The sequence below is a fragment of the Salmo trutta genome, chromosome 10 (assembly GCF_901001165.1).
Source record: "Salmo trutta chromosome 10, fSalTru1.1, whole genome shotgun sequence".
In the NCBI taxonomy this organism is placed as follows: domain Eukaryota; kingdom Metazoa; phylum Chordata; class Actinopteri; order Salmoniformes; family Salmonidae; genus Salmo; species Salmo trutta.
Window position 1 is genome coordinate 941,113 of NC_042966.1, and position 25,198 is coordinate 966,310.

The 25,198-nt window shown below is 42.5% G+C and overlaps 1 protein-coding gene across 3 annotated transcripts; it reads left to right on the plus strand.

Moving 5' to 3' along the window:
* The first annotated feature begins 650 nt into the window (after positions 1-650).
* LOC115200925 (SUMO-conjugating enzyme UBC9-B) lies at positions 651-23,260 on the plus strand. Of its 3 annotated transcripts, none has more exons than XM_029764047.1 (8): positions 651-804; positions 4,956-5,135; positions 15,827-15,905; positions 21,269-21,352; positions 21,661-21,733; positions 21,891-22,000; positions 22,093-22,172; positions 22,447-23,260. In XM_029764047.1, the coding sequence occupies exons 1-8, from the start codon at positions 665-667 to the stop codon at positions 22,508-22,510; spliced, it is 810 nt and encodes a 269-aa protein (XP_029619907.1). In that variant the 5' UTR covers positions 651-664; the 3' UTR covers positions 22,511-23,260. The 3 variants fall into 3 exon arrangements, with proteins under 3 accessions (XP_029619907.1, XP_029619908.1, XP_029619909.1); XM_029764048.1 differs by having other exon boundaries at positions 5,085-5,135; XM_029764049.1 differs by lacking the exon at positions 4,956-5,135.
* The last annotated feature ends 1,938 nt before the right edge of the window (positions 23,261-25,198 follow it).

Here is a 25,198-nt window from a genome sequence, read left to right on the forward strand (position 1 = left end):
CAATACTTCAATAAAATGATCAATTGTAACTTAAAGCTACACAGTTGAATATGAGGCATAAAAAAGACAAGTCCAAAAACTTGAGGAAACTATGACACTCACTAGTGACAAAAGTGCAAGCTCTGTCTTAAATGGAGAAAGAAACAAGTTAACATACAAACATCATAGCACCCTGTGTGGTAGACTAAACATAAAAAACAATGGATTCGACAGAGAACATTTTGTTTTATCAAGCGTCAATGAATGGAACTGATAACGTAAACAAATAGCGCCCTCTAGTGTTATTTATTGAAAAATGCTCGTACTGCACCTTTAAATCTTTAGTGGTCTACGAAATTGCCGGTTTGAGCTTATTTGTTATTGAATTTTTGGGACTAGGTCTAAAATTATTCAATTGATATGCACATATTGCATAACTTAAATGATCGGACAAAGTAATAAGGCAATCTTCATCAGCTGTCCCTTACGAATGCAAATTGTGCCCAAATCAATGCAGACCACATGAACGTTGTACCCAAATCAATGCAGACCACAGTATGAACGTTGTACCACTTAATTATCAGTTATTTCAATTAACACAAACTAGTAACGTGATAATGGTTCATCGATCCCTGCAGAACCCCCACTTCATTAGAATTATTTTCAGGCGGTTGGGAGATTGCCTATGTTACTGGTCCTGTTATTTAGCTTGGGCAGGAACGGGTGTTTTTTTCAGGAGGGAAACTTCACCGGGCTTTATCCCGATTTAAACACGACTAATTCATCCAGTAAAAAAAATACGAGTCATTATAGCCATATTGAAAGGTAAGAGAATGTCGCCCGTGCCCTTACAATTTTGTATTTATGTAATACGAGGTTATATAATCTGCCTTGAGTTTGCGCCATTTTCGTTAGTTGGTTGATGCGTAAATGTGCGCCAGTTTGGGAAGCCCTTGGTCCTTTGTCCTGCTCAGTCATGGGTGGTATTATTGCACATTTGTGAGTTCCCGTTTTAAACTAAAGAAAGCGGACAAACATAGCAACTCTTATTTATGGGCTTCAGATGATGAGAAGAACGAGTCTCGTTGCCACAACAAGATGTGAAAAAACAACGACAAGTGCTCAAGCAGACTCTGTTCTCCAACCGCGCTCCACATATGGCCAGGGTAGTTGCACATGTTGTTGGCCAGTTTCTGACCTGGAATTTGCACCAAGAGTAATTTCTTTCGTAGGTAATTTGTGTCGTCGCTGGCATAGCTGCAAGGTATTTTGCGCAAAAATGTTGGGAGTTTCTGGCGCAGATTAACAGCCCGATGTTACGTTATGATGCTAGCTAGCTCTGATGATTGCTGTGTGCTCAGTCCATGTCAATATCGTAGTGTCAAACCCAAAAGTGGCAAATTATCAGGAAAATCCCGTCAATTTGGCTGGATTCTGTGCAATGATTAAGTCTACTGGCTACCTGACTGGCTCATTTTCCTGTTGAACTCATCTTCTCGAATCCGTAGGACATAAAGCAATATAAGGTTAGATGGATATCGAGTTTGAGACATGCCATGTAGTATTTTAATATACGCTTTTCATATTAATTCAAAATCTCTGTTGTTTTGGTAAGCTTTCTCAAATCTCTGTGAAATGTCAACGGAGAAATGAGTTTATACCAAGCTTTTTATTTTCAAAGCCTTTACATTTTAATTCAGCTCGTGTCATGCTAATTTAGCTTTTGCGATCCGCGAAAACAACTTTTGAAGACAATTTTACATTTTGTGGTCATTATCAAAAGTTACCTGCACCGATATGTCAACAGAGCTAGGTGCTTATTATGTATTAGGTTACGAAATAACACTTTTTGGATATAATGTTGATATGTTAGAGACCACTCAACGTTTCAGAACATGAAAAATCATATTTGTCTTGGTAAAATGTATTTTTAATAACACAAGGAAGTTATATTTCATCACCATAGCGCGTTTTCACCCACTCTAGGCAGAGTTGGTGGACACCCTAAGTTGGTGGACACCCTAACACCAGGACCTTTCTAGGGAAGTCAACATGGTAGATATAATTAATAGAAGTTGCTATCTATGAATGTAAAACTCTAGTCTTCGAGGGCCACTGTTTTATACATGTTTTTGTCTTTTGACTAATATAGGCTAGACTTTGTAAACCAGGTATTTACCCTTGTGTACAGAATCAAATAAAATGGTATTTGTCACATGCGCCGAATACAACAGGTGTAGACGTTACTGTGAAATGCTTACTTACGAGCCCTTAACCAACAATGCCGTTAAAGAAAGAGTTAAGAAAATATTTACTAAATAAAAAGTAACAAGAAAATAACAGTATCGAGGCTATGTACAGGGGGTACCGAGTCAATGTGTGGCGGTACAGGTTAGTCAAGGTAATTTGTACATGTATGTCTTAAAGGGACTATGCATAGATGATAACCAGCGAGTAGCAGCAGTGTAAAAACAGGGGGGGGGGGTGAATGCAAATAGTCCGGTGACCATTTGATTAATTGTTATGGCTTGGGGGGTAGAACCTGTTAAGGAGCCTTTTTTTGACCTAGACTTGGCGCTCTGGTACTGCTTGCCATGTGGTAGCAGAAAGAACAGTCTATGACTTGGGTGACTGGAGTCTTTGACCATTTTTTGGGGCCTTCCTCTGCACCGCCTAGTATATAGGTCCTGAATGGCAGGAAGCTTGGCCCTAATGATGTACTGGGCCGTACGCACTACCCTCTGTAGCGCCTTGCAGTCGGATGCCGAGCAGTTGCCATACCAGGCGGTGACGCAACCGATCAAGATGCTCTCGATGGTGCAGCTGTAGAACTTTGAGGATCTGGGCACCCATGCCAAATCTTTTTCAGTCTCCTAAGGGAGGAAGGGTGTTGTCGTGCCCTCTTCACGACTGTCTTGGTGTGTTTGGCCCATGATAGTTTGTTGGTGATGTGAACACCAAGGAACTTGAAACTCTCAACCCGCTCCACTACAGCCTTGTGAATGGGGCCGTATACGGTCCTCCTTTTCCTGTAGTCCACGATCATCTCTGTTGTCTTGCTCACGTTATGAGAGTTTGTTGTCCTGACACCACACTGCCAGGTCTCTGACCTCCCTATAGGCTGTCTTGTCAGTGATCAGGCCTCCACTATTGTGTCGTCAGCAAACTTAATGGCATTGGAGTCGTGCTTGGCCACGCAGTCGTGGCTGAAAAGGGTGTACAGGAGGGGACTAAGCACGCACCCCTGAGGGCCCCCCGTGTTCAGGATCAACATGGAAGATGCGTTGTTGCTTAACCTTAGGACCTAGAGGTGGCCCGTCAGGTAGTCCAGGATCCAGTTGCAGAGGGAGGTGTTTAGTCCCAGGGTCTTTAGCTTAGTGATGAGCTTTGTGGGCACTATGGTGTTGAACACTGAGCTGTAGGCAATGAACCGCATTCTCACATAGGTGACACATTCTCGATCGTGTCATCGGTGGATCTGTTGGGGCGTCATGCGAATTGCAGTGGGTCTAGGTTTTCCGGGATGATGGTGTTGATGTGAGCCATGACCAGCCTTTCAAAGCACTTCATGGCTACTGACGTGAGTTCTATGGGGCAGTAGTCATTTAGGCAGGTTACCTTTGCTTTCTCAGGCACAGGTACTATGGTGGTCTGCTTGAAACATGTAGGTATTACAGACTCGGTCAGGGAGAGGTTGAAAATGAATACACTTGCCAGTTGGTCCGCGCATGCTCTGAGTACACGTCCTGGTAATCCGTCTGGCCCAGCGGTCTTGTAAATGTTTAAAGGTCTTACTCACATTGGCTATGGAGAGCGTGATCACACAGTCGTCCTGAACAGCTGTTGCTCTCATGCATGCGTCAGTGTTACTTGCCTCGACGCGAGCATGAAGGGCATTTAGCTCGTCTGGTAGGTTCACATTACTGGGCAGCTCGTGGCTGAGTTCCTCTTTGTAGTTCGTAATAGTTTGCAAACCCTGCCACGTCAAAGCATCAGAGCCGGTGTAGTAGGATTCAATCTTAGTCCTGTATTGATGCTTTGCTTGTTTGATAGTTCATCTGAGTGCATAGCGGGATTTCTTATAAGCGTCCGGATTAGTGTCCCACTCCTTGAAAGCGGCAGATCTAGCCTTTAGCTTGGTGTGGATGTTGCCTGTAATCCATGGCTTCTGGTTGGGATATGTACGTACGGTCACTGTGGGGACGACGTCGTCGATGCACTTATTGAAGAAGCCGATGACTTAGGTGGTATACTCCTCAATGCCATTGCATGAATCCCGGAACATATTCCAGTCTGTGCTAGCAAAACAGTCCTGTAGCATCTGCGTCATCTGACCACTTCCCTATTGAGCGAGTCACTGGTACTTCCTGTTTTAGTTTGTGCTTGTTAGCAGGAATCAGGAGGATATAATTATTTGTATGTGTCTGTGTGTGGAGTAAAGGTGGTCTAGAGTTTTTTTTATTTATTTTTTTATTTTTTTTCCCCCCTCTGGTTGCACATGTGACGTTGGTAGAAATTAGGTCAAATGGATTTGCCTGCATTAAAGTCCCCGGCCACTAGGAGTTCTGCTTCTAGATTAGCATTTTCTTGTCTGCTTATGGCCTTATGCTGCTCGTTGAGTGCGGTCTTAGTGCCAGCATCAGTTTTTGGTGGTAAATAGACGGCTACAAGAATATAGACAGTGTGGTTTATAGTTTATCATGAGGTACTCTACCTCAGACGAGCAATATTCGACATTGCTTACCAGCTGTTGTTGAAAAATAGACACAACCCCACCCCTTGTCTTACCAGACGTGGTTGTTCTGTCCTGCCGATGCTAGGAAAACCCAGCCAAATGTATATTATCTGTGTTGTCGTTCATCCACGACTCGGTGAAACATAAGATATTACAGTTTTTTAATGTTCCTTTGGTAGGATAGTCTTGAACGGACATCATCCATTTTTTTTTCCCCCCGTGATTGCACGTTGGCCAATAGAACGGATGGTAAAGGCGGGTTTCCCATTCGACGACGAATTCTAACAAGGCACCCCAATCTCCGCCCCCTGTATTTCCATCTTTTCTTCACGCGAACAACTGGGATTTTGGCCTGGTCTCGGAGAAGCAGTATATCCTTCACGTCGGACTCATTAAAGAAAAAATCTTTGTCCAGTTCAAGGTGAGTAATCGCTGATCTGATATCCAGAAGCTCTTTTCTGTCAGTAGAAACAGTAGCAGCAACATTATGTACAAAATAAGTTAAACAATGCAAAAACGCACAAAATAGCACAGTTGGTTAGGAGCCCGTAAAACGGCAGCTATCCCTTCCGGCGCCATTATGCTCAATTATATAAAGTGCCTTCGGAAAATATTCAGACCATGTTTTCCACATTTTGTTACATTAAAGCCTTTATTGTAAAATGGATTTTAAAAAATCCTTAGCAATCTACACACAATACCCCATAATGTCAAAGCGAAAACAGGTTTTTAGACCTTTTTTACACATTTATTAAAAATAAAAAAACAGATGCCTTATTTACATAAGTATTCAGACACTTTGCTATGAGACTCCACATTGAGCTTGGGTGCATCCTGTTTCCATCAATCACCATTGAGATGTTTCTACAACTTCATTGGAGCACCTGTGGTAAATACAATTGATTGGACATGATTTGGAAAGGCACACAACTGTCTATATAAGGTTGACAGTTGACTGTGCATGTCAGCAAAAACCAAGCCATGAGGTCGAAGGAATTGTCCTTGGAGCTCCGAGACGACAGGATTGTGTCAGAGGCACCGATCTGGGGAAAGGTACCAAAACATTTCTGCTGCATTGAAGGTCCCCAAGAATACAGTGGCCTCAATCATTCTTAAATGGAAGAAGTTTGGAACCACCTAGACTCTTCCTAGAGCTGGCCTCCCGGCCAAACTGAGCAATCGGGGAAGAAGGGCCTTGGTCTGGGACGTGATCTAGAACCCGATGGTCACTCTGACTGAGCTACATAATTCAACTGTGGAGATGGGAGAACCTTCCAGAAGGACAACTACCTCTGCAGCACTCCATTAATCAGGCCTTTATGGTAGAGTGACCAGACGGAAGCCACTCCTCAGTACAAGGCACATGACGGCACACTTGGAGTTTGTCAAGACGCTTACAGACTCTCAGACCATGAGAAACAAGATTGTCTGGTCTGATGAAACCAAGATTGAACTCTTTGGCCTGAATGCCAAGGGTCATGTCTGGAGGAAACCTGGCACCATCCCTACAGTGAAGCATGGTGGTAGCAGCATGCTGTGGGGATGTTTTTCAGCAGCAGGTACTGGGAGACTAGTCAGAATCGAGGCAAAGATGAAAGGAGTGAAGTACACAGAGCTCCTTGATGAAAACCTGCTCCAGGGCGCTCAGACTAGGGTGACGGTTCACCTTCTAACAGGACAACGACCTTAAGCAAACAGCCAAGACAATGCAAGAGTGGCTTCGGGACAAGTCTCTGAATGTGCTTGAGTGGCCAGCCAGAGCCCGGACTTGAACCCGATCGAACATCTCTGGAGAGACCTGAAAATAGCTGTGAAGCAACGCTCCCCATCCAACCTGACAGAGCTTGAGAGGATCTGCAGAGAAGAATGGGAGAAACTCCCCAAATGCAGGTGTGCCAAGCTTGTAGCGCCATACCCAAGAAGACTCGAGGCTGTAATTGCTGCCAAAGGTCGATCAAAGTACTGAGTAAATGGTCTGAATACTTATGTAAAGGTGATATTTCCGTTTTATTTTTTCATAAGTTAGTGAAAGTTTTTGCTTTGTCATTATGGGGTATTGTCTGTAGATTTTTTTTGGGGGGGGGGGCAATTTAATACATTTAATACAAGGCTGTAACGTATCCAAAATGTGGAAAAAGTTAAGGGGTCTGAATACTTTCCGATTGCACTTTGTGTGTATATACACTACCGTTCAAAAGTTTGGGGTCACTTAGAAATGTTTTTGAAAGAAAAGACAACATTTTTGTCCAATAAAATAACATAAAATGTATCAGAAATACAGTGTAGACATTGTTAATGTCGTAAATGACTATTGTAGCTGGAAATGGCTGATTTATGGAATATCTACATAGGCGTACAGAGGCCCATTCTCAGCAACCATCACTCCTGTGTTCCAATGGCACGTTGTGTTAGCTAATCCAAGTTTATCATTAAAAATAAGGCTAATTGATCATTAGAAAACCCTTTTGCAATTATGCCAGCAGCCAGTGAAATAGCAGAGCGCCAAATTCAAAACAACAAAAATCTCATTCAAATTTCTCACACATACAAGTATTTTACACCATTTTAAAGAATCTTCTCGTTAATCCAACCACACTGTCTGATTTCAAAAAGGCTTTATGGCGAAAGCATAGCATTAGATTATGTTAGGACAGCACCTAGACAAGAAAAACCACTCGGCCATTTTCCAAGCAAGGAGAGGCGTCACAAAAACCAGAAATACAGCTAAAATTAATCACTAACCTTTGATCTTCATCAGATGGAACTCATAGGACTTCATGTTACACAATACATGTATGTTTTGCTCTAGAAAGTTCATATTTATATAAAAAAATATATAATTACATTGGCGTGTAATGTTCAGAAATGTTTTGCCTCCAAAACTGCCTGTGAATGAGCACATCAATTTACAGAAATACTCATCATGAACTTTGATAAAAGATACAAGTGTTACGCACAGAATTATAGATAAACTTCTCCTTAATGCAACCATGTGTCAGGTTTCAAAAAAGCTTTACTGCAAAAGCAAACTTTGCAATAATCTGAGTACAGCGCTCAGACATCAAAACAGATACCCGCCATTTTGGAGTCAACAGAAGTCACAAATAACATAAATATTCACTTACCTTTTGATCTTCATCGGAATGTACTCCCAGGAATCTGTTCCACAATAAATGTTTGTTTTGTTCGATAAAGTTCATCTTTATGTCCAAATACCTCCTTTTTGTTTGTTTTGTCGAGTGATCCAAATCCACCGTGCTCGTGCAGTGAGTTCAAAGTCAAAAAAGTTATATTACAGTTCGTAGAAACATATCAAACGATGTATAGAATCAATCTTTAGGATGTTTTTATCATAAATCTTCCATAATATTCCAACCGGACAATTCCTTTGTCTTCAAATAAGAAAAGGAACACAGCTAACTCTCACGGGAGTGAGCGCCACTGAGCTCATGTCATTTTCTCAGTCATCTGATTCCAAGACCTCTTATTCTCTCCCCATTCACAGTAGAAGCATGAAACAACATTCTAAAGACTCTTGACATCTAGTGGAAGCCTTAGGAAGTGCAAAATGACCCCACAGACACTGTGTATATTGGATAGGGTATCACTTGAAAAACTACAAACCTCAGATTTCCACACTTCCTGGTTGGATTTTTTTCTCAGGTTTTTGCCTGTCATATGAGTTCTGTTATACTCACAGACATCATTCAAACAGTTTTAGAAACTTTAGGGTGTTTTCTATCCAAATGCATATTATTAGTAGATATCTTAGCTTCTGGGACGGAGTAGCAGGCAGTTTACGCTGGGCACCTTCTTCATCCGGACGTCAAAATACTGCCCCCTACCCAAGAGAGGTTAAGACACTAACATCTGGGGACTGCAGATGTGACCAGGGCAATAAATTGCAATGTCTGTACTGTGAGACGCCTAAGACAGAGCTACAAGGAGACAGGACGGACAGCTGATCGTCCTCGCAGTGGCAGACCACGTGTGACAACACCTGCACAGGATCGGTACATCCGAACATCACACCTGTGGGACAGTTGCAGGATGACAACAACAACTGCCCGAGTTACACCAGGAATGCACAATCCCTCCATCAGTGCTCAGACTGTCTGCAATAGGCTGAGAGGCTGGACTGAGGGCTTGTAGGCCTGTTGCAAAAACAGGTCCTCACCAGACATCACCGGCAACAACGTCGCCTACGGGCACAAACCCACCGTCGCTGGACCAGACAGGACTGGCAAAAAGTGCTCTTCACTGACGAGTCGCGGTTTTGTCTCACCAGGGGTGATGGTCGGATTCGCGTTTATCGTCGAAGGAGTGTTACACCGAGGCCTTTACTCTGGAGCGGGATCGAGGTGGAGGGTCCGTCATGGTCTGGGGCGGTGTGTCACAGCATCATCGGACTGAGCTTGTTGTCATTGCAGGCAATCGCAACGCTGTGCGTTACAGGGAAGACATCCTCCTCCCTCATGTGGTACCCTTCCTGCGGGCTCATCCTGACATGACCCTCCAGCATGACAATGCCACCAGCCATACTGCTCGTTCTGTGTGTGATTTCCTGCAAGACAGGAATGTCAGTGTTCTGCCATGGCCAGCGACGAGCCCGGATCTCAATCCCATTGAGCACGTCTGGGACCTGTTGGATCGGATGGTGAGGGCTAGGGCCATTCCCCCCGAATTGTCCGGAAACTTGCAGGTGCCTTGGTGGAAGAGTGGGGTAACATCTCACAGCAAGAACTGGCAAATCTAGTGCAGTCCATGAGGAGGAGATGCACTGCAGTACTTAATGCAGCTGGTGGCCACACCAGATACTGACTGCTATTTTTGACCCCCCCCCCCCCCCTTTGTTCAGGGACACATTATTCAATTTCTGTTAGTCACATGTCTGTGCAACTTGTTCAGTTTGTCTCAGTTGTTGAATCTTGTTAGGTTCATACAAATATTTACACATGTTATGGTTGTTGAAAATAAACGCAGTTGACAGTGAGGATGTTTCTTTTTTTTGTTGAGTTTACATTTCCCACCCTGGACTGTGAATGTTTACATGGTGTGTTCAATAAAGACATGAAAACGTATATTTGTTTGTTATTAGTTTAAGCAGACTGTTTGTCTATTGTTGTGACCTAGATGAAGATCAGATAACATTTTATGACCAATTTATGCAGAAATCCAGGTATTTCCAAAGTGTTCCCATACTTTTTCTTGCCCTGTGTAACACACACACACACACACAGTAGGTATTCAACCCTCTTGGGATATTTTTATTTTGTTGAATTAAAATTATTTAACTGAGTTGTATTTATCGTTGATCTAGACAAAACTACTCTTTTTTTTTTTTTACCTTTATTTAACTTGGCAAGTCAGTTAAGAACTAATTCTTATTTTCAATGACGGCCTAGGAGCAGTGGGTTAACTGCCTGTTCAGGGGCAGAATGACAGATTTGTACCTTGTCAGCTCGGGGATTTGATCTTGCAACCTTTCTGTTACTAGTCCAATGCTCTAACCACTAGGCCAACCTGCCGCTTCATTATGTCAAAGTGAAAAGAGTTCTATAAATGTGGACAAATTCATAAAAATAAACTATAATATAGTTTCATAAGTATTCACACCCATTGTTAAGGCAAGCCTAAATTAGTTTAGGAGTATTTAGCTGAAGTCACTTAAGATAGATGGACTCACTCTGTGAAATGATATGGGTTGACATGATTTTTGAATGACTAACCCTTCATCTGTCCCTGTGAATTTCTTCACATTTTGTTACAAAGTGGGATTACAAGAAATGTAATTGTTGACCAAAAAATTACAATATACACAAAATACTTTGACAAAGTGGAAGTAAAATTTGACTTTATTTTTTGATAGTTTTTTTATAGGAGCGGAATACGAATGCATGTTACAAACAACTTTGGCGTCGATTACAGTTGAGTCTTATGGATAAGTCTAAGAGCTTTGCACACCTGGATTGTGCAATGTTTGCCTTTTTTCTTCTTAAAATTATTCAAGCACTGTTGGGGTACATTGCTATATGCCAATTTTCAAGTCTTGCCATAGATTTTCAAGCAGATTTAAGTCAACTTTTACTTGGCTACTCAGGAACATTCACTGTCTTCTTGGTACGCAACTCAATGTACATTTTGGCCTTGTGTTGTAGGTTATATTGTCCTGCTGAAATGTGCATTTCCTCTCCCAGTCTCTGGTGTAAAGCAGGCTTTCCTCTAGGATTTTGCCTATGCGTAGCTCATCCTGTTTTATTTTTGTCCTGAAACTCCCCAGTATTTGCCTTTTGTCAAGCATACCCTGATTCAGTAACCACTATGCTTAAAAAGGAGGCAGTTACTCAGTGTTGTTGGATTTGACCCAACCATAAGGCTTTGCATTTAGGCCAAAAGGTGTATTACCTTAACATTGGAGCATTTTATGTAGATTGTTGGAAAAATGGAAATTTTAAAATCCATTTTAATCTAACTTTTGTAACACATTAAATGTGAATAAATCCGAGAGGTCTGAATACTTTCGTACGGTCTCTGTCAAGTGTTGAATATTAAGCACAGATTCGATTACAAAGACCAGAGCTTTAAAGATGGGCAGTGATTGGTAGATGGGTAACGATAACAAATCAGACAATGAATATCTCTCAAATTAATAATTATGTTGTGGATGATGTATTAAACCACCCAGAAACGTAATACGGAGAGAGAAAAAAAGCACTTTATCCTAAATGCCTTATGTTTGGGCCAAACACATTCAGGGTTTCTGTTAGGACAATGTGGGGCAGGACATTTGACCGGCAACATTTAATTTACTGGACCCATATGCATTGGGGAATGACTGAGATCTCATTTAGAATATGGTAATTCATATTAACAGAACATGCAAGTTGAGGATGCAGCGATGTGCGGTCCTTCATACTTTGAAATTTTAGAATAACTTTCCATTTACTTTTCCTCAGCCAACAACACAAGTAACAAACAGCAAAATCACTAGCCTATGTCAATCTACTGTAGTAGAATAGTTTAGGCTACCTATTCTATTGATCAGCTTGTTGAAATAGCCTATTCCAAAACACTCTGGGACAGTTGTGGGATGATGGGTCCCAAATTCATACAATCAGTAGGCCTAGGCTACATGAAATTAAACAGTTTACAAGCAAATCAGTCTGATGCAACAGATCAAAATATTTAGCTTAATGTAGCTAAACATTATAAGCACAGCAATGTGCACATGGCAGTAGACTACACGCGAATGTTTATTCCATAATGCAATTAGCGGGAAAATACCATTGTCAAAAGGGCACTGCACATGCGAGCGGTTTCATGTGACGGATGAAAATATCTGTCAGAAATATAGGAAGAGATCTAATAGGCTACTTTGAAGCAAGGTAAGACATGCCTCGTTTATTGAAATGTTCAAGATTTTTTTTTTTTTAGGTATATGATTTCAAAATACACTGCTCAAAAAAATAAAGGGAACACTAAAATAACACATCCTAGATCTGAATGAATGAAATAATCTTATTAAATACTTTTTTCTTTACATAGTTGAATGTGCTGACAACAAAATCACACAAAAATAATCAATGGAAATCCAATTTATCAACCCATGGAGGTCTGGATTTGGAGTCACACTCAAAATTAAAGTGGAAAACCACACTACAGGCTGATCCAACTTTGATGTAATGTCCTTAAAACAAGTCAAAATGAGGCTCAGTAGTGTGTGTGGCCTCCACGTGCCTGTATGACCTCCCTACAATGCCTGGGCATGCTCCTGATGAGGTGGCGGATGATCTCCTGAGGGATCTCCTCCCAGACCTGGACTAAAGCATCCGCCAACTCCTGGACAGTCTGTGGTGCAACATGGCGTTGGTGGATGGAGCGAGACATAATGTCCCAGATGTGCTCAATTGGATTCAGGTCTGGGGAACGGGCGGGCCAGTCCATAGCATCAATGCCTTCCTCTTGCAGGAACTGCTAACACACTCCAGCCACATGAGGTCTAGCATTGTCTTGCATTAGGAGGAACCCAGGGCCAACCGCACCAGCATATGGTCTCACAAGGGGTCTGAGGATCTCATCTCGGTACCTAATGGCAGTCAGGCTACCTCTGGCGAGCACATGGAGGGCTGTGTGGCCCCCCAAAGAAATGCCACCCCACACCATGACTGACCCACCGCCAAACCGGTCATGCTGGAGGATGTTGCAGGCAGCAGAACGTTCTCCACGGCGTCTCCAGACTCTGTCACGTCTGTCACAGGTGCTCGGTGTGAACCTGCTTTCATCTGTGAAGAGCACAGGGCGCCAGTGGCAAATTTGCCAATCTTGGTGTTCTCTGGCAAATTCCAAACGTCCTGCACGGTGTTGGGCTGTAAGCACAACCCCCACCTGTGGACATCGGGTCCTCATACCACCCTCATGGAGTCTGTTTCTGACCGTTTGAGCAGACACATGCACATTTGTGGCCTGCTGGAGGTCATTTTGCAGGGCTCTGGCAGTGCTCTTCCTGCTCCTCCTTGCACAAAGGTGGAGGTAGTGTTCCTGCTGCTGGGTTGTTGCCCTCCTACGGCCTCCTCCACGTCTCCTGATGTACTGGCCTGTTTCCTGGTAGCGCCTCCATGCTCTGGACACTACGCTGACAGACACAGCAAACCTTGTTGCCACAGCTCGCATTGACGTGCCATCCTGGATGAGCTGCACTACCTGAGCCACTTGTGTGGGTTGTAGACTCCGTCTCATGCTACCACTAGAGTGAAAGCACCGCCAGCATTCAAAAGTGACCAAAACATCAGCCAGGAAGCATAGGAACTGAGAAGTGGTCTGTGGTTACCACCTGCAGAACCACTCCTTTATTGGGGGTGTCTTGCTAATTGCCTATAATTTCCACCTGTTGTCTATTCCATTTGCACAAAGGCATGTGAAATTTATTGTCAATCAGTGTTGCTTCCTAAGTGGACAGTTTGATTTCACAGAAGTGTGATTGACTTGGAGTTACATTGTGTTGTTTAAGTGTTCCCTTTATTTTTTTGAGCAGTGTAGATACTGCCTCCCAGCTCATTGCAAGGTGGTGTGAAGGCTGCCTTGTGTTGCCGTTAGATGCAGAGTTCAAAACAACTCAGGAAATCTCAGACTTCTTCAGTGCATTCAAGACAACTCGGAACTGGGGGGAAAAACTTGCTCCGACTGGGCGGGCAAAATGGTTTTGAACGAACGATCATCCAACTCAAACGCCAACTTTCGGACCTAAAGATCACTGACGTCATGATTTGACCCAGTTGTCTTGAAAGCACCAAGATGCTGCAGCTCTTGCACTGTCTTGACAGATTTTTCACTCAAAGATGCATAATGAATATACTGTACACACGTGCCAATTTAATTCCACAAAATTATGCAAATGAACCCATAGACGGGGATCATCAACTAGATTCACCCGCGGGCCGATTTTTTTTATTTTTATTTTTTTAATTTTTTTTTTATTTTTAATATATATTTATTTACATTCTTGAGCAGATGGTCGGGGGGGGCTGAAATGTAATTGCGCAATAAGACCTGAGGGGGTGTGGTATATATTCAGAGGTGGAAACTTCCGTGGGAATATATGGGAATTCACAGGAATACAGTTCAAGTTGGAAGTTTACATACACCTTGGCCAAATACATTTAAACTCAGTTTTTCACAATTCCTGACATTTAATCGTAGTAAAAATTCCCTGTCTTAGGTCAGTTAGGATCACCACTTTATTTTAAGAATGTGAAATGTCAACATAATAGTAGAGAATTATTTCAGCTTTTATTTCTTTCATCACATTCCCAGTGGGTCAGAAGTTTACATACTCAATTAGTATTCGGTAGCATTGCCTTTAAATTGTTCAACTTGGGTCAAACGTTTCGGGGAGCCTTCCACAAGCTTCCCACAATAAGTTGGGTGAATTTGGCCCATTCCTCCTGACAAAGCTGGTGTAACTAAGTCAGGTTTCTAGGCCTCCTAGCTCGCACATGCTTTTTCAGTTCTGCCTACAAATCTTCTTCTATGGGATTGATGGCCACTCCAATACCTTGACTTTGTTGTCCTTAAGCCATTTTGCAACAACTTTGGAAGTATGCTTGGGATCATTGTCCATTTGGAAGACCCATTTGCGACCAAGCTTTAACTTCCTGGCTGATGTCTTGATGTGGCTTCAATATATCCCCATAATTTTCCTACCTCATGATGCCATCTATTTTGTGAAGTGCACCAGTCCCTCCTGCAGCAAAGCACCCCCACAACATGATGCTGCCATTCCCGTGCTTCACGGTTGGGATGGTGTTCTTCGGCTTGCAAGCGTCCCCCTTTTTCCTACAAACATAACGATGGTCAAAACATAATCATTTCAAACCTTGCTTATATTTGTATGCGATCACGTCTCTGTGTGGGAATGGTTGGGAATAAAAGCTAGCATTACCAAGAACACAGTGAATGTTCCTGAAAAGTTCTTGAACAATTTTGAAAAGAATGATGGGCAAATATAGCACAATCCAGGTGTGCAAAGCTCTTAAGGTGTTTGCATGCTTCCCAGTCAAAACAGTTCGGAAGAGTTTGTGCATATAATATGACTACATTTTGATATTTTTGTTCAAACACGTTTTTGTTCCAACATCTTAGTTAATGTCAAATTAGGCGACTAAGATCTCAGCAAAAACGTCAATTAATGACATTTCTTGAGTTATCTTAGTAATTTTTTATTTTAAAAAATGTTGTTTGCGTATACTGGCTATGGCGTCTCAAAGTGGACAAACAGTACAATTGGCGCTTTTTTTCCCCCGAAGGTCTTAAGGGAGTATAAAAGCACATTTGTTCGGTTCTCGGCTAGGCTCCATCCGAACTGAAGCATTCTGCCGCCTTTAGACTTACCCATGAACTGACAGCTGTAATCGCTGCCAAAGGTGTTTCTAACATGTATTGACTCATGGTGAATGCTTATCTAATCATGGTGTTTTTTATCTTTAAAACATTTAAAGTTTTCTTCCACTTTGGCATTGGAGTAGGTTGACAAAATTATACATTTAACCTAATTTCTTAGATTTTGTATTTACATGTCTTTGAAAGCACACTTGTTTGTTACTTCTGCTGTTTCAGGAGCCCACCAGTCATGTCAGGCATTGCATTGAGCCGGCTTGCCCAGGAGCGCAAAGCATGGCGGAAAGACCACCCTTTCGTGAGTATTTATGCCAGTCAAGCGTCACATTTTCAGTGTGTAGTTCTGGACCAGGGTTGTCGAGCATACAGCCCACATCCAGCACGCGAGGGGGTCCACGGATGGTTTGAGTAAAAATATATATATATATATATATATATATATATATATATATATATATATATATATATATATATATATATATATATATATATATATATATATATATATATATATATATACTGAGTGTATAAAACATTAAGACCACCTTCCTAATATTGAGTTTCACCCCCTTTGCCCTCAGAACAGCATCAATTTGTCGGGACTGAAATCTGCAAGGTGTCAACCATTCCACAGGGATGCTGCCCATGTTGACTCCAATGCTTTCCACAGTTGTCAAGTTAGCTAGATGTCCTTTGGGTGGTGGACCATTTTTGATGCACATGGGAAACTGTTGAGTGTGGAAAAAATCCAGCAGCATTGCAGTTCTTGACACAAACCGGTGCGCCTGGCACCTACTACCATACCTCGTTCAAAGGCACTTAAATATGTTGTCTTGCCCATTCACCCTCTGAATGGCACACATACACAACCCATGTCTCAAGGCTTAAAAACCCTTTAACCTAATCTCTGCCCCTTCATATAAACTGTTTGAAATGGATTTAGCAAGTGACATCAATTAGGGATCATAGCTTTCACCTGGTCAGTATGTAATGGAAAAAGCAGGTGTTCCTAATGTTTTTTTACACTCTGTGTATATACATACATGCATACATACATACATGCATACATACATACATACATACATACATACATACATACATACATACATACATACATACATACATACATACATACATACATACATACATACATACATACATACATATAAACAGTGCATTCGGAAGTATTCAGACACCTTGGCTTTTTCCACATTTTGTCACATTACAGCCTTATTCTAAAATTGATTAAATAAATAAAAAATCCTCTATCTACACACAATACCCCATAATGACAAAGTGAAAAAAACGTTTTTATACATTTGTGCAAACGTATTAAAAATTAACTGAAAATCCTTATTTACATAAGTATTCAGACCCTTTGCTATGAGACTCTAAATTGAGCTTAGGTCCATCCTGTTTCCATTGTTCAGCCTCAATGTTTCTACACCTTGATTGTCCACCTGTGGGAAATGAAGTTGATTGGACATGATATGGAAAGGCACACATCTTTCTATATAAGGTCCCACAGTTGACAGTGCATGTCAGAGCAAAAACCAAGCCATGAGGTTGAAGGAATTATCCATAGAGCTCCGAGACAGGATTGTGTTGAGGAACAGATCTGGGGAAGGGTACCAAAACATTTCTACAGCATTGAAGGTCCCCAAGAACACGGGCCTCCATCATTCTTAAATGAAACAAGTTTGGAACCACCAAGACTCTTCCTAGAGCTGGCCGCCCCGGCCAAACTGAGCAATCGGGGGAGAAGGGCCTTGGTCAAGGATGTGACCAAGAACCCAATGGTCACTCTGAAATAGCTCTAGAGTTCCTCTGGAAATGGGAGAACCTTCCAGAAAGACAACCACCTCTCAGCACTCTACCAATCAGGCCTTTATGGTAGAGTGGCCAGACAGAAGCCACTCCTCACATGACAGCTCGCTTGGAGTTTGCCAAAAGGCACCTAAAGACTCTCAGACCAGTCGAAACAAGATCCTCTGGTCTGATGAAACCAAGCTAAAACACTTTGGCCTGAAGGCCAAGCATGACATCTGGAGGAAACCTGGCACTATCCCTACGGTGAAGCGTGGTGGTGGGAGCATCATGCTGTGGGATGTTTTTCTGCAGTAGGGACTGGGAGACTAGTCAGGATCAAGGGAAAGATGAACAGAGCAAAGTACAGAGATTCGTGATGAAAAACTGCTCCAGAGTGCTCAGGACCAGACTTGGGCCCTACGCACAGAGCCAAGACACAGCAGGAGTGGCTTCGGAACAAGTCTCTGAATGTCCTTGAGTGGCCCAGCCAGAGCCTGGACTTGAACCCGATCGAACATCTCTGGAGAGACCTGACAATAGCTGAGAGGATCTGCAGAAAAGAATGGGAGAAACTTCCCAAATAGAGGTGTGCCAAGCTTGTAGCGTCTTACCCAAGAAGACTTGAGGCTGTAATTGCTGTCAAAGGTGCTTCAACAACTTTCTGAGTAAATTGTCTGAATACTTATGTAAATGTGATATTTCAGTTCTATTTATATTTTGCTAAAAAAAACAAAACTGTTTTGTCATGGGGTATTTTGTGTGTAGATTTGGGGGGGGGGGCTATTTAATAAATTTTAGAAGAAGGATGTAACTAGGGATTCACAATATATCGGTGAGCATATCGTAATCGGCCGATATTAGCCAAAAATGCCAACATCAGCATCGGCCCGATGTCTAGTTTAACTTCTTTGGGATAGGGGACGGTATTTTGACGTCCGGATGAAAAGCGTGCCCAAAGTAAACTGCCTGCTCCCCCTTTCCAGAAGCTAGGATATGCATATAATTGGTAGATTTGGATAGAAAACACTCTAAAGTTTCTAAAACGGTTAAAATAATGTCTGAGTATAACAGAACTGAAATGGCAGGCGAAACCCAGAGGACAAACCACCCCCCCCCCCCAAAAAAAATGTTCATCCTACCTCTGATTTCAATGGCTGGCACTTTTATAATAGGGTGAAATCATGCCCGATTGCAGTTCCTAGGGCTTCCACTAGATGTCAAGTCTTTAAAGAGTTTCCGGCTGGGTTTTGGAAAAAATGGTTTTTCTAGGTGGCTCCCATTTTGGTTGTAGTGTTTCCAAGCACGTGAATGAGAGCGCGTTCTTTGGTATTTTTCTCCGGTAAAGACAAAAGCGATTCTCCGTCTTAAATTTTGTTTATTTGCGTATTAGGGTACCTATTGTTTGATTTATAAACGTTGATTGACTTGTTTGGATAAGTTTATTGGTAACGTTTGGGATTGATTTTGTATGCATTTTGAAGGAGGGAAACCAAGTGGATTATTGACTGAAGCGCGCCAGCTAAACTAAGTTTTTATGGATATAAAGAAGGACATTATTGAACAAAAGGACCATTTGTAATGTAACTGGGACCTTTTGGAGTGCCAACAGAAGATCTTCAAACGTAGGGCATATATTATATCGCTATTTCTGACTTTCGTGTCGCAACTCCCTGGTTGAAAATGATTTGTTATGCATTTGTGTACTGGGCGCTGTCCTCAGATAATCACATGGTTTGCTTTTGCCGTAAAGCCTTTTTGAAATCTGACACAGCGGCTGGATTAACAACAAGTTAAGCTTTGTTTTGATGTATTGCACTTGTGACTTCATTAAAGTTTCATATTTATAGTAATTCAATTTGAATTTGGCGCTCTGCAATTTCATCTGAAATTGTCGAAATGGGACGGTAGCGTCCCACTAATCCGCAAGAAGTTAACGCCGATGTGCAAAACCGATGTCAAAGCTGACGTGCATACCTATATAACGTTTGCAGATGAGGCCACGAAAAATGCAGCGCTACACAGAACAAAAGTAGAAAAACACTAAGCGCACACTTCCAACTAAACAAGTTCAAGTCGAGCAGTCATTTGAAAGAGTAAGACATTTTCAGCAAGACAACTCAAAGGCGAAATCCATTAATGCCAAGGTAATGGAATTCATTGCCCTTGACAATCAACCGTTCTCTGCCGTGGATGATGTTGGCTTTCGCTGACTGGTCAAGCACTAGTACACACTACCAAGTAGGTGCTCTTTTTCAGATGTTGCCCTACCGGAGTTACACAGTATTGTTGAAATGCACATCCATGAGCTACTTGCTATGGGTATCACTGCTATTAGCTTCACGACTGACATTTGGACCAGCGATGTCAGCCCCATGAGCATGCTGAGTCTGACAGTACAGTGGGTCGATGAGGATTTTGCATGCTCAAGAATGTGCTGGTTCTCATACCGCTGCTGCCATTTCAATGGCATTTGAGAACATGTTTGAAACTTGGAAACATGAACACATTCCTAGCGCCATTCGAACAACTGACTCGAGAAATAAGCTAATCAACTGCGTCTGCAGCAGACGTGATACCCCCTGTCATGGTATTGAAACGCCTGCTCAACAAAACCCCATGGCCTGTGTCTGCAGTTAACTTACAAAGTACTCGAGGCTGTGAACAAGCGATTCAGTGGCATTCTCTCTCTACTGTGTCGCCACCATGCTAGGTACAAGGACCGCTACTTCGATGCAGACAAACAGGGTTTACGTGAAATGTTAGACACAGCTGGACAAGATGGAAATGGACACAGTGACAGTGCGCACCGAGGAAGAGGCCACGGACAGGAGGGGCTGAAACTTGACATGTATGTTGAAATCCTGGTTGATAATGAAACGACTGAACAACGAAACAGCACAGTTGTATTGAGCGGTTAACACCTGCTCGCTCAACCCGGAAGCCAGCTTCACCAATGTGTCCCAGTAAACACCGTTCAACTGATGACCGAAGTCAGCCTGCAGGCGCCTGGCCCGCCACAAGGAGTTGCTAGAGCGGGATGAGCCAAGTTAAGCACCCCCGGCCAAACCCTCCCCTAACCCAGACGACTCTGAGCCAATTGTGCGCCACCCTATGGAACTCCCGGTCACAGCCGGTAATGACACAGCCTGGGATCGAACCCCAGGCTATAGTGATGCTGCAACACTGCAATGCAGTGCCTTAGACTGCTGTGCCACTCGGGAGGCACTATATTTAGATTTAAATTTTATTATAATAAAATAAATCAATTTTAAGGCTGCATGATGCGACTAATGATTTCAAAAAAGTTGCATGAAAGGCATGAGCTCTGCTTTGTTTCTTGTGCAGGCTGAAAAAACTTCATTAGTCTCTCATTCACATTTTGACAAGCACTTGATAATATTCTCACCAGGCCTCTAATTTCCCGGCGACATCCCCCTTGTGTGGCCGTAATGCCCCCTAAAAACAATCCATGCCTTTTGTGGCCAAAGGGTTACCATGACTAAACGGTCACGTGGAATTTGACTGCGGTCATGACTCGTGACCGCCGGTGTGGCGGGTAATATAGTCACCGAAACAGCCCTATGTCCAACCGGCCTCGCAACCGCAGACCACATGTATGGTGTCGTGTGGGTGAGCAGTTTGCTGACGTCAACGTTGTAAACAGAGTGCCCAGTGGTGGAGTTATGGTATGGGCAGGTATAAGCTACGGACAATGAACACAATTGTGTCTTATTGATGGCCTTTTGAATGCACAGAGATACTGTGACGAGATCCTGAGGCCCATTGTGCCATTTATCCACCGCCATCACCTCATGTTTCAGCATTTTACTGATTGATGCACCTCTTTCTCAGGGCTTTGTGGCTGTGCCGACGAAAAACCCAGATGGAACGATGAACTTGATGAACTGGGAATGTGCTATTCCTGGGAAGAAGGGGGTAAGTAAAGCCATTTCTCTACACATGCAGTTAAAAATAGTCATTGTTTATAGCACTCCATATGTGCATAGTTGGTAGTAGATCATTGAGAGGAAATGTTTTGCACCTGCATATGTAGTAGTTTCATACACCAACACTGAAAAGTGGATATCTTGTATGAAACCAAAGATTGCTAGGATGGGTCATGGCTCATCCTTGACCCTCACATAGTTCGCAAGCGTTTCTGGTCCATTATTAAATAAGAATTTATTTTTAACTGACTTGCCTAGTTAAATATATTTTTTTAAATGCTTATGACTCGTCCCCAGACCCCTTGGGAAGGAGGCTTGTTCAAACTGCGGATGCTGTTCAAGGATGACTATCCTTCCTCGCCCCCAAAGTGTAAGTTCATTTTTTTTTTTCTTCTCCCCCTCGGGAATTTCAGGTGAAATTGGTGATCACAAAGGTTGGGAGGATGTGTTGGAACAGGACTTAGAACTTATCTCATGACCTATTTTCCCCATAATGATTCCCTCTTGTTTTTTTTTCTATTTTATAGGTAAATTTGAGCCTCCACTCTTCCATCCTAACGTATATCCGTCAGGCACAGTATGCCTATCCATTCTAGAGGAAGACAAGGACTGGCGACCAGCCATCACCATCAAGCAGGTTAGGATATCCTGGTGATTGACTTACAAACTATAGGCACCAAATGGCTATGCCCAACTAACATGATCTTTATGTATTGTCATATCTTACAGATCCTATTAGGAATACAGGAACTCTTAAATGAGCCCAACATCCAGGATCCAGCCCAAGCAGAGGCATACACAATTTACTGGTGAGTCCTGCTAGTATCAAATCTAATTTTATTTGTCACATGTGCCGAATACAACAGGTAGTAGACCTTACAGTGAAATGCTTACTTACAAGCCCTAACCAACAATGTAGTTTTAAAAAAATACTCCCAGAAATAAAAGTAACAATTAATTCAAGTGCAGCAGTAAAATCGAGGGGATTCCTTCCAGTTTGCAGTCTTGTTTTTGGATAGGGATGTGGATGTAACACTATATTGCAGTTGTTTTACTAAACCCCTAATTTTTTTTTTCCCCCAGCCAAAACAGAGTAGAATATGAAAAAAGAGTTCGAGCACAGGCCAAAAAATTCTCCCCTTCATAAGGGTGAAGATAGTTCGGCTTCGGCAGAAGGAATGGATCAAACGTGGATCACCACCACCCCTGTTTCTCTATGAATGTGCCCCTCTCACATCGGGACTCGCTTATAAGGACTTCTATTTAAAACTCTTGACAGGCATTCTGTGCCATCTTCTACTCTGACCTACCCCCCTTTTTTTTAACTGCTGGGCTGGTGTGTGGCGGGTGCTAGGAGGAAATGGGTGCCGTAGCACCCCGGCCGCTTCCTTTTAGCTGTAGTACTTGTCTTATGGTGCGAGGGACATGGCAAAGTACCGGTTTCACCATCGACTCAAAAATAACCCGATCTTCATCCTCTTTAGAGGAAGAGAACGTCTTGGTTGTCTTTAGGTTTTTTTTGGTTGTTTTTGCTCTCAAAGATGGTCTATTCCTTAAACCCCTCCCCTCATATTTCCATGATTTTAATTATGTAAAATGTGCTAATTATGTAATTGTCAGTATTTCAACTGCTGTATAATGAATGGCACTTTTATACTGTCATCTCACAATTGTCTCTAGTTTGCTTTGTCTGATTCTCTTATGCAGGTTTTCTATTCAGCATGCTGTAATATAAGATAATCTGCTGTCTTTGTTATTTGGGGTGTTTGCTATGAAAAAAGAAAATGGCCACATTGACTCGCAAGGCAGGTAGGCTTACGTCTGTATCAGTCTTTATGTTTATATGGTGCTTTGTTCATGTATGTGTTAGAGTAAATAAACTGTTTCTATAAAGCCACTGTCTCGAGCAGTAAAACTAGTGGTTAACAAATGTTGGCATAGAAATGTTATTATAGCTGACCCCCCCACCCCCCCATGAAAATCTATTTAAGACACTTTCTATATACCATATTTTGTACAAATAGTATATTAAAACATGTTTTTTGTTTGTGCATCATGATACAGAGTAAGACCGCACGCTTTATCAACTGGCAAGACATTTGAGTTCCATCTTATTGAGAGTGAAGAAGAAAAACAATGGTCATAATAAAGGATATTTGCCCCGTATTTACAAAAAACAAACATTTTAAAACCAATTTAAGGATATTATTCCATATGCGTAAGAATTAATAACTTTTTCTGTAGATTAAGTGCAAATGCGGATTATTTACAATACGTTTTCTAGCCTCATACGTTAGAATGGAAGTTGGGCACAATATGCCTATCCATTCTAGGGGACAAAAATTCTAAATCTGTTTTCACTTTGTCATTATGGGGTGTTGTGTGTAGATTGAGGAAATTGTTTTATTTAATACATTTTAGAATAAGGCTGTACCGTAACAAGTGTGGAAAATTCGAGGTCTGAATACTTTCCGAAAGCACTGTATACATGATCCATGATGGCCCCAAAGACGACCAGTCTAACCCAGCATCTGATGCACTTGTCCTGGGAATTTCTAATGCCTTGTTTCTGGGGCACTGCTCCTGGCTCACAGATGGCCCACCGGAGAGTGTGTCTGAGGCAGTCTAGACTTGACAGTTCATGCAGCTTTTGTATTCTGATCATGGAATTGTGGACACGTCATGAAAATACACCTACATTTTAAATGTCTACCATGTCACGTGCGACTTCAGCTATCAAACGTTGAAGGTTGCATTGACACGACCGGTCTAGACACAAGTCGCATTGTGGTTGGATTGTGTTCAGATCTGGCTGACAACTTCAGGAGGTGGTCAGGGACTAATTATGTGCGGATTGTTCCTTAAGACAATTAAGGCAAGGGCTGTTTGTCATCTTGTTCTCAACACCAATTTGCTGGTTAACTTTGCTATTATGCACATAGCAACTTGGTCTAGGAAAAGGTGCCAGTTCAACAGCGCACTGATGTTTCAGAACCGCCGACAGCGACCACTATCCAACGCGGAAGTGGTGGTCGTTTGACCACAGACCCATTACGGACGCAGGCAATGAGGCAGTGATCGGTGAGATCCTGGTTGAAGACAGCAGAGGTGTATTTGGAGGGCAGGCTGGTTAGGATGATATCTATGAGGGTGCCCGTGTTTACGGATTTAGGGTTGTACCTGGTAGGTTCATTGATAATTTGTGTGAGACTGAGGACATCAAGCTTAGATTGTAGGATGGCCGGGGTGTTAAGCATGTCCCAGTTTAGGTCACCTAACAGCACAAGCTCTGAAGATGGATGGGGGGCAATCAATTCACATATGGTGTCCAGGGCACAGCTGGGGGCAGAAGGTGGTCTATAGCAAGCGGCAACAGTGAGAAACTTGTTTCTGGAAAGGTGGGTTTTTAAAAGTAGAAGCTCAAATTGTTTGGGCACAGACCTGGATAGTAGTACAGAACTCTGCAGGCTATCTCTGCAGTAGATTGCAACTCCGCCCCCTTTGGCAGTTCTATCTTGTCGGAAAATGTTATAGTTAGGGATGGAAATGTCAGAGTTTTTGGTGGTCTTCCTAAGCCAGGATTCAGCACGGCTAGGACATCCGGGTTGGCAGAGTGTGCTAAAGCAGTGAATAAAACAAACTTAGGGAGGAGGCTTCTAATGTTGACATGCATGAAACCAAGGCTTTTACTGTAACAGACATCAACCAATTAGAGCGCCTGGGGAATCGTAGTGGAGCTAGGCACTGCAGGGCCTGGATTAACCTCTACATCACCAGAGGAACAGAGGAGGAGTAGGATAAGAGTACGGCTAAAGGCTATAAGAACTGGTCGTCT

Bases quoted from the DNA above. Each gene is read 5' to 3' on its own strand.
- LOC115200925 (XM_029764047.1), top strand. From the start codon at position 665: ATGTTACTGGTCCTGTTATTTAGCTTGGGCAGGAACGGGTGTTTTTTT. The intron at 21,734-21,890 runs GTAAGTTCATTT...TCTATTTTATAG, and splicing joins TCCTTCCTCGCCCCCAAAGT to GTAAATTTGAGCCTCCACTC. The intron at 22,001-22,092 runs GTTAGGATATCC...CATATCTTACAG, and splicing joins CAGCCATCACCATCAAGCAG to ATCCTATTAGGAATACAGGA.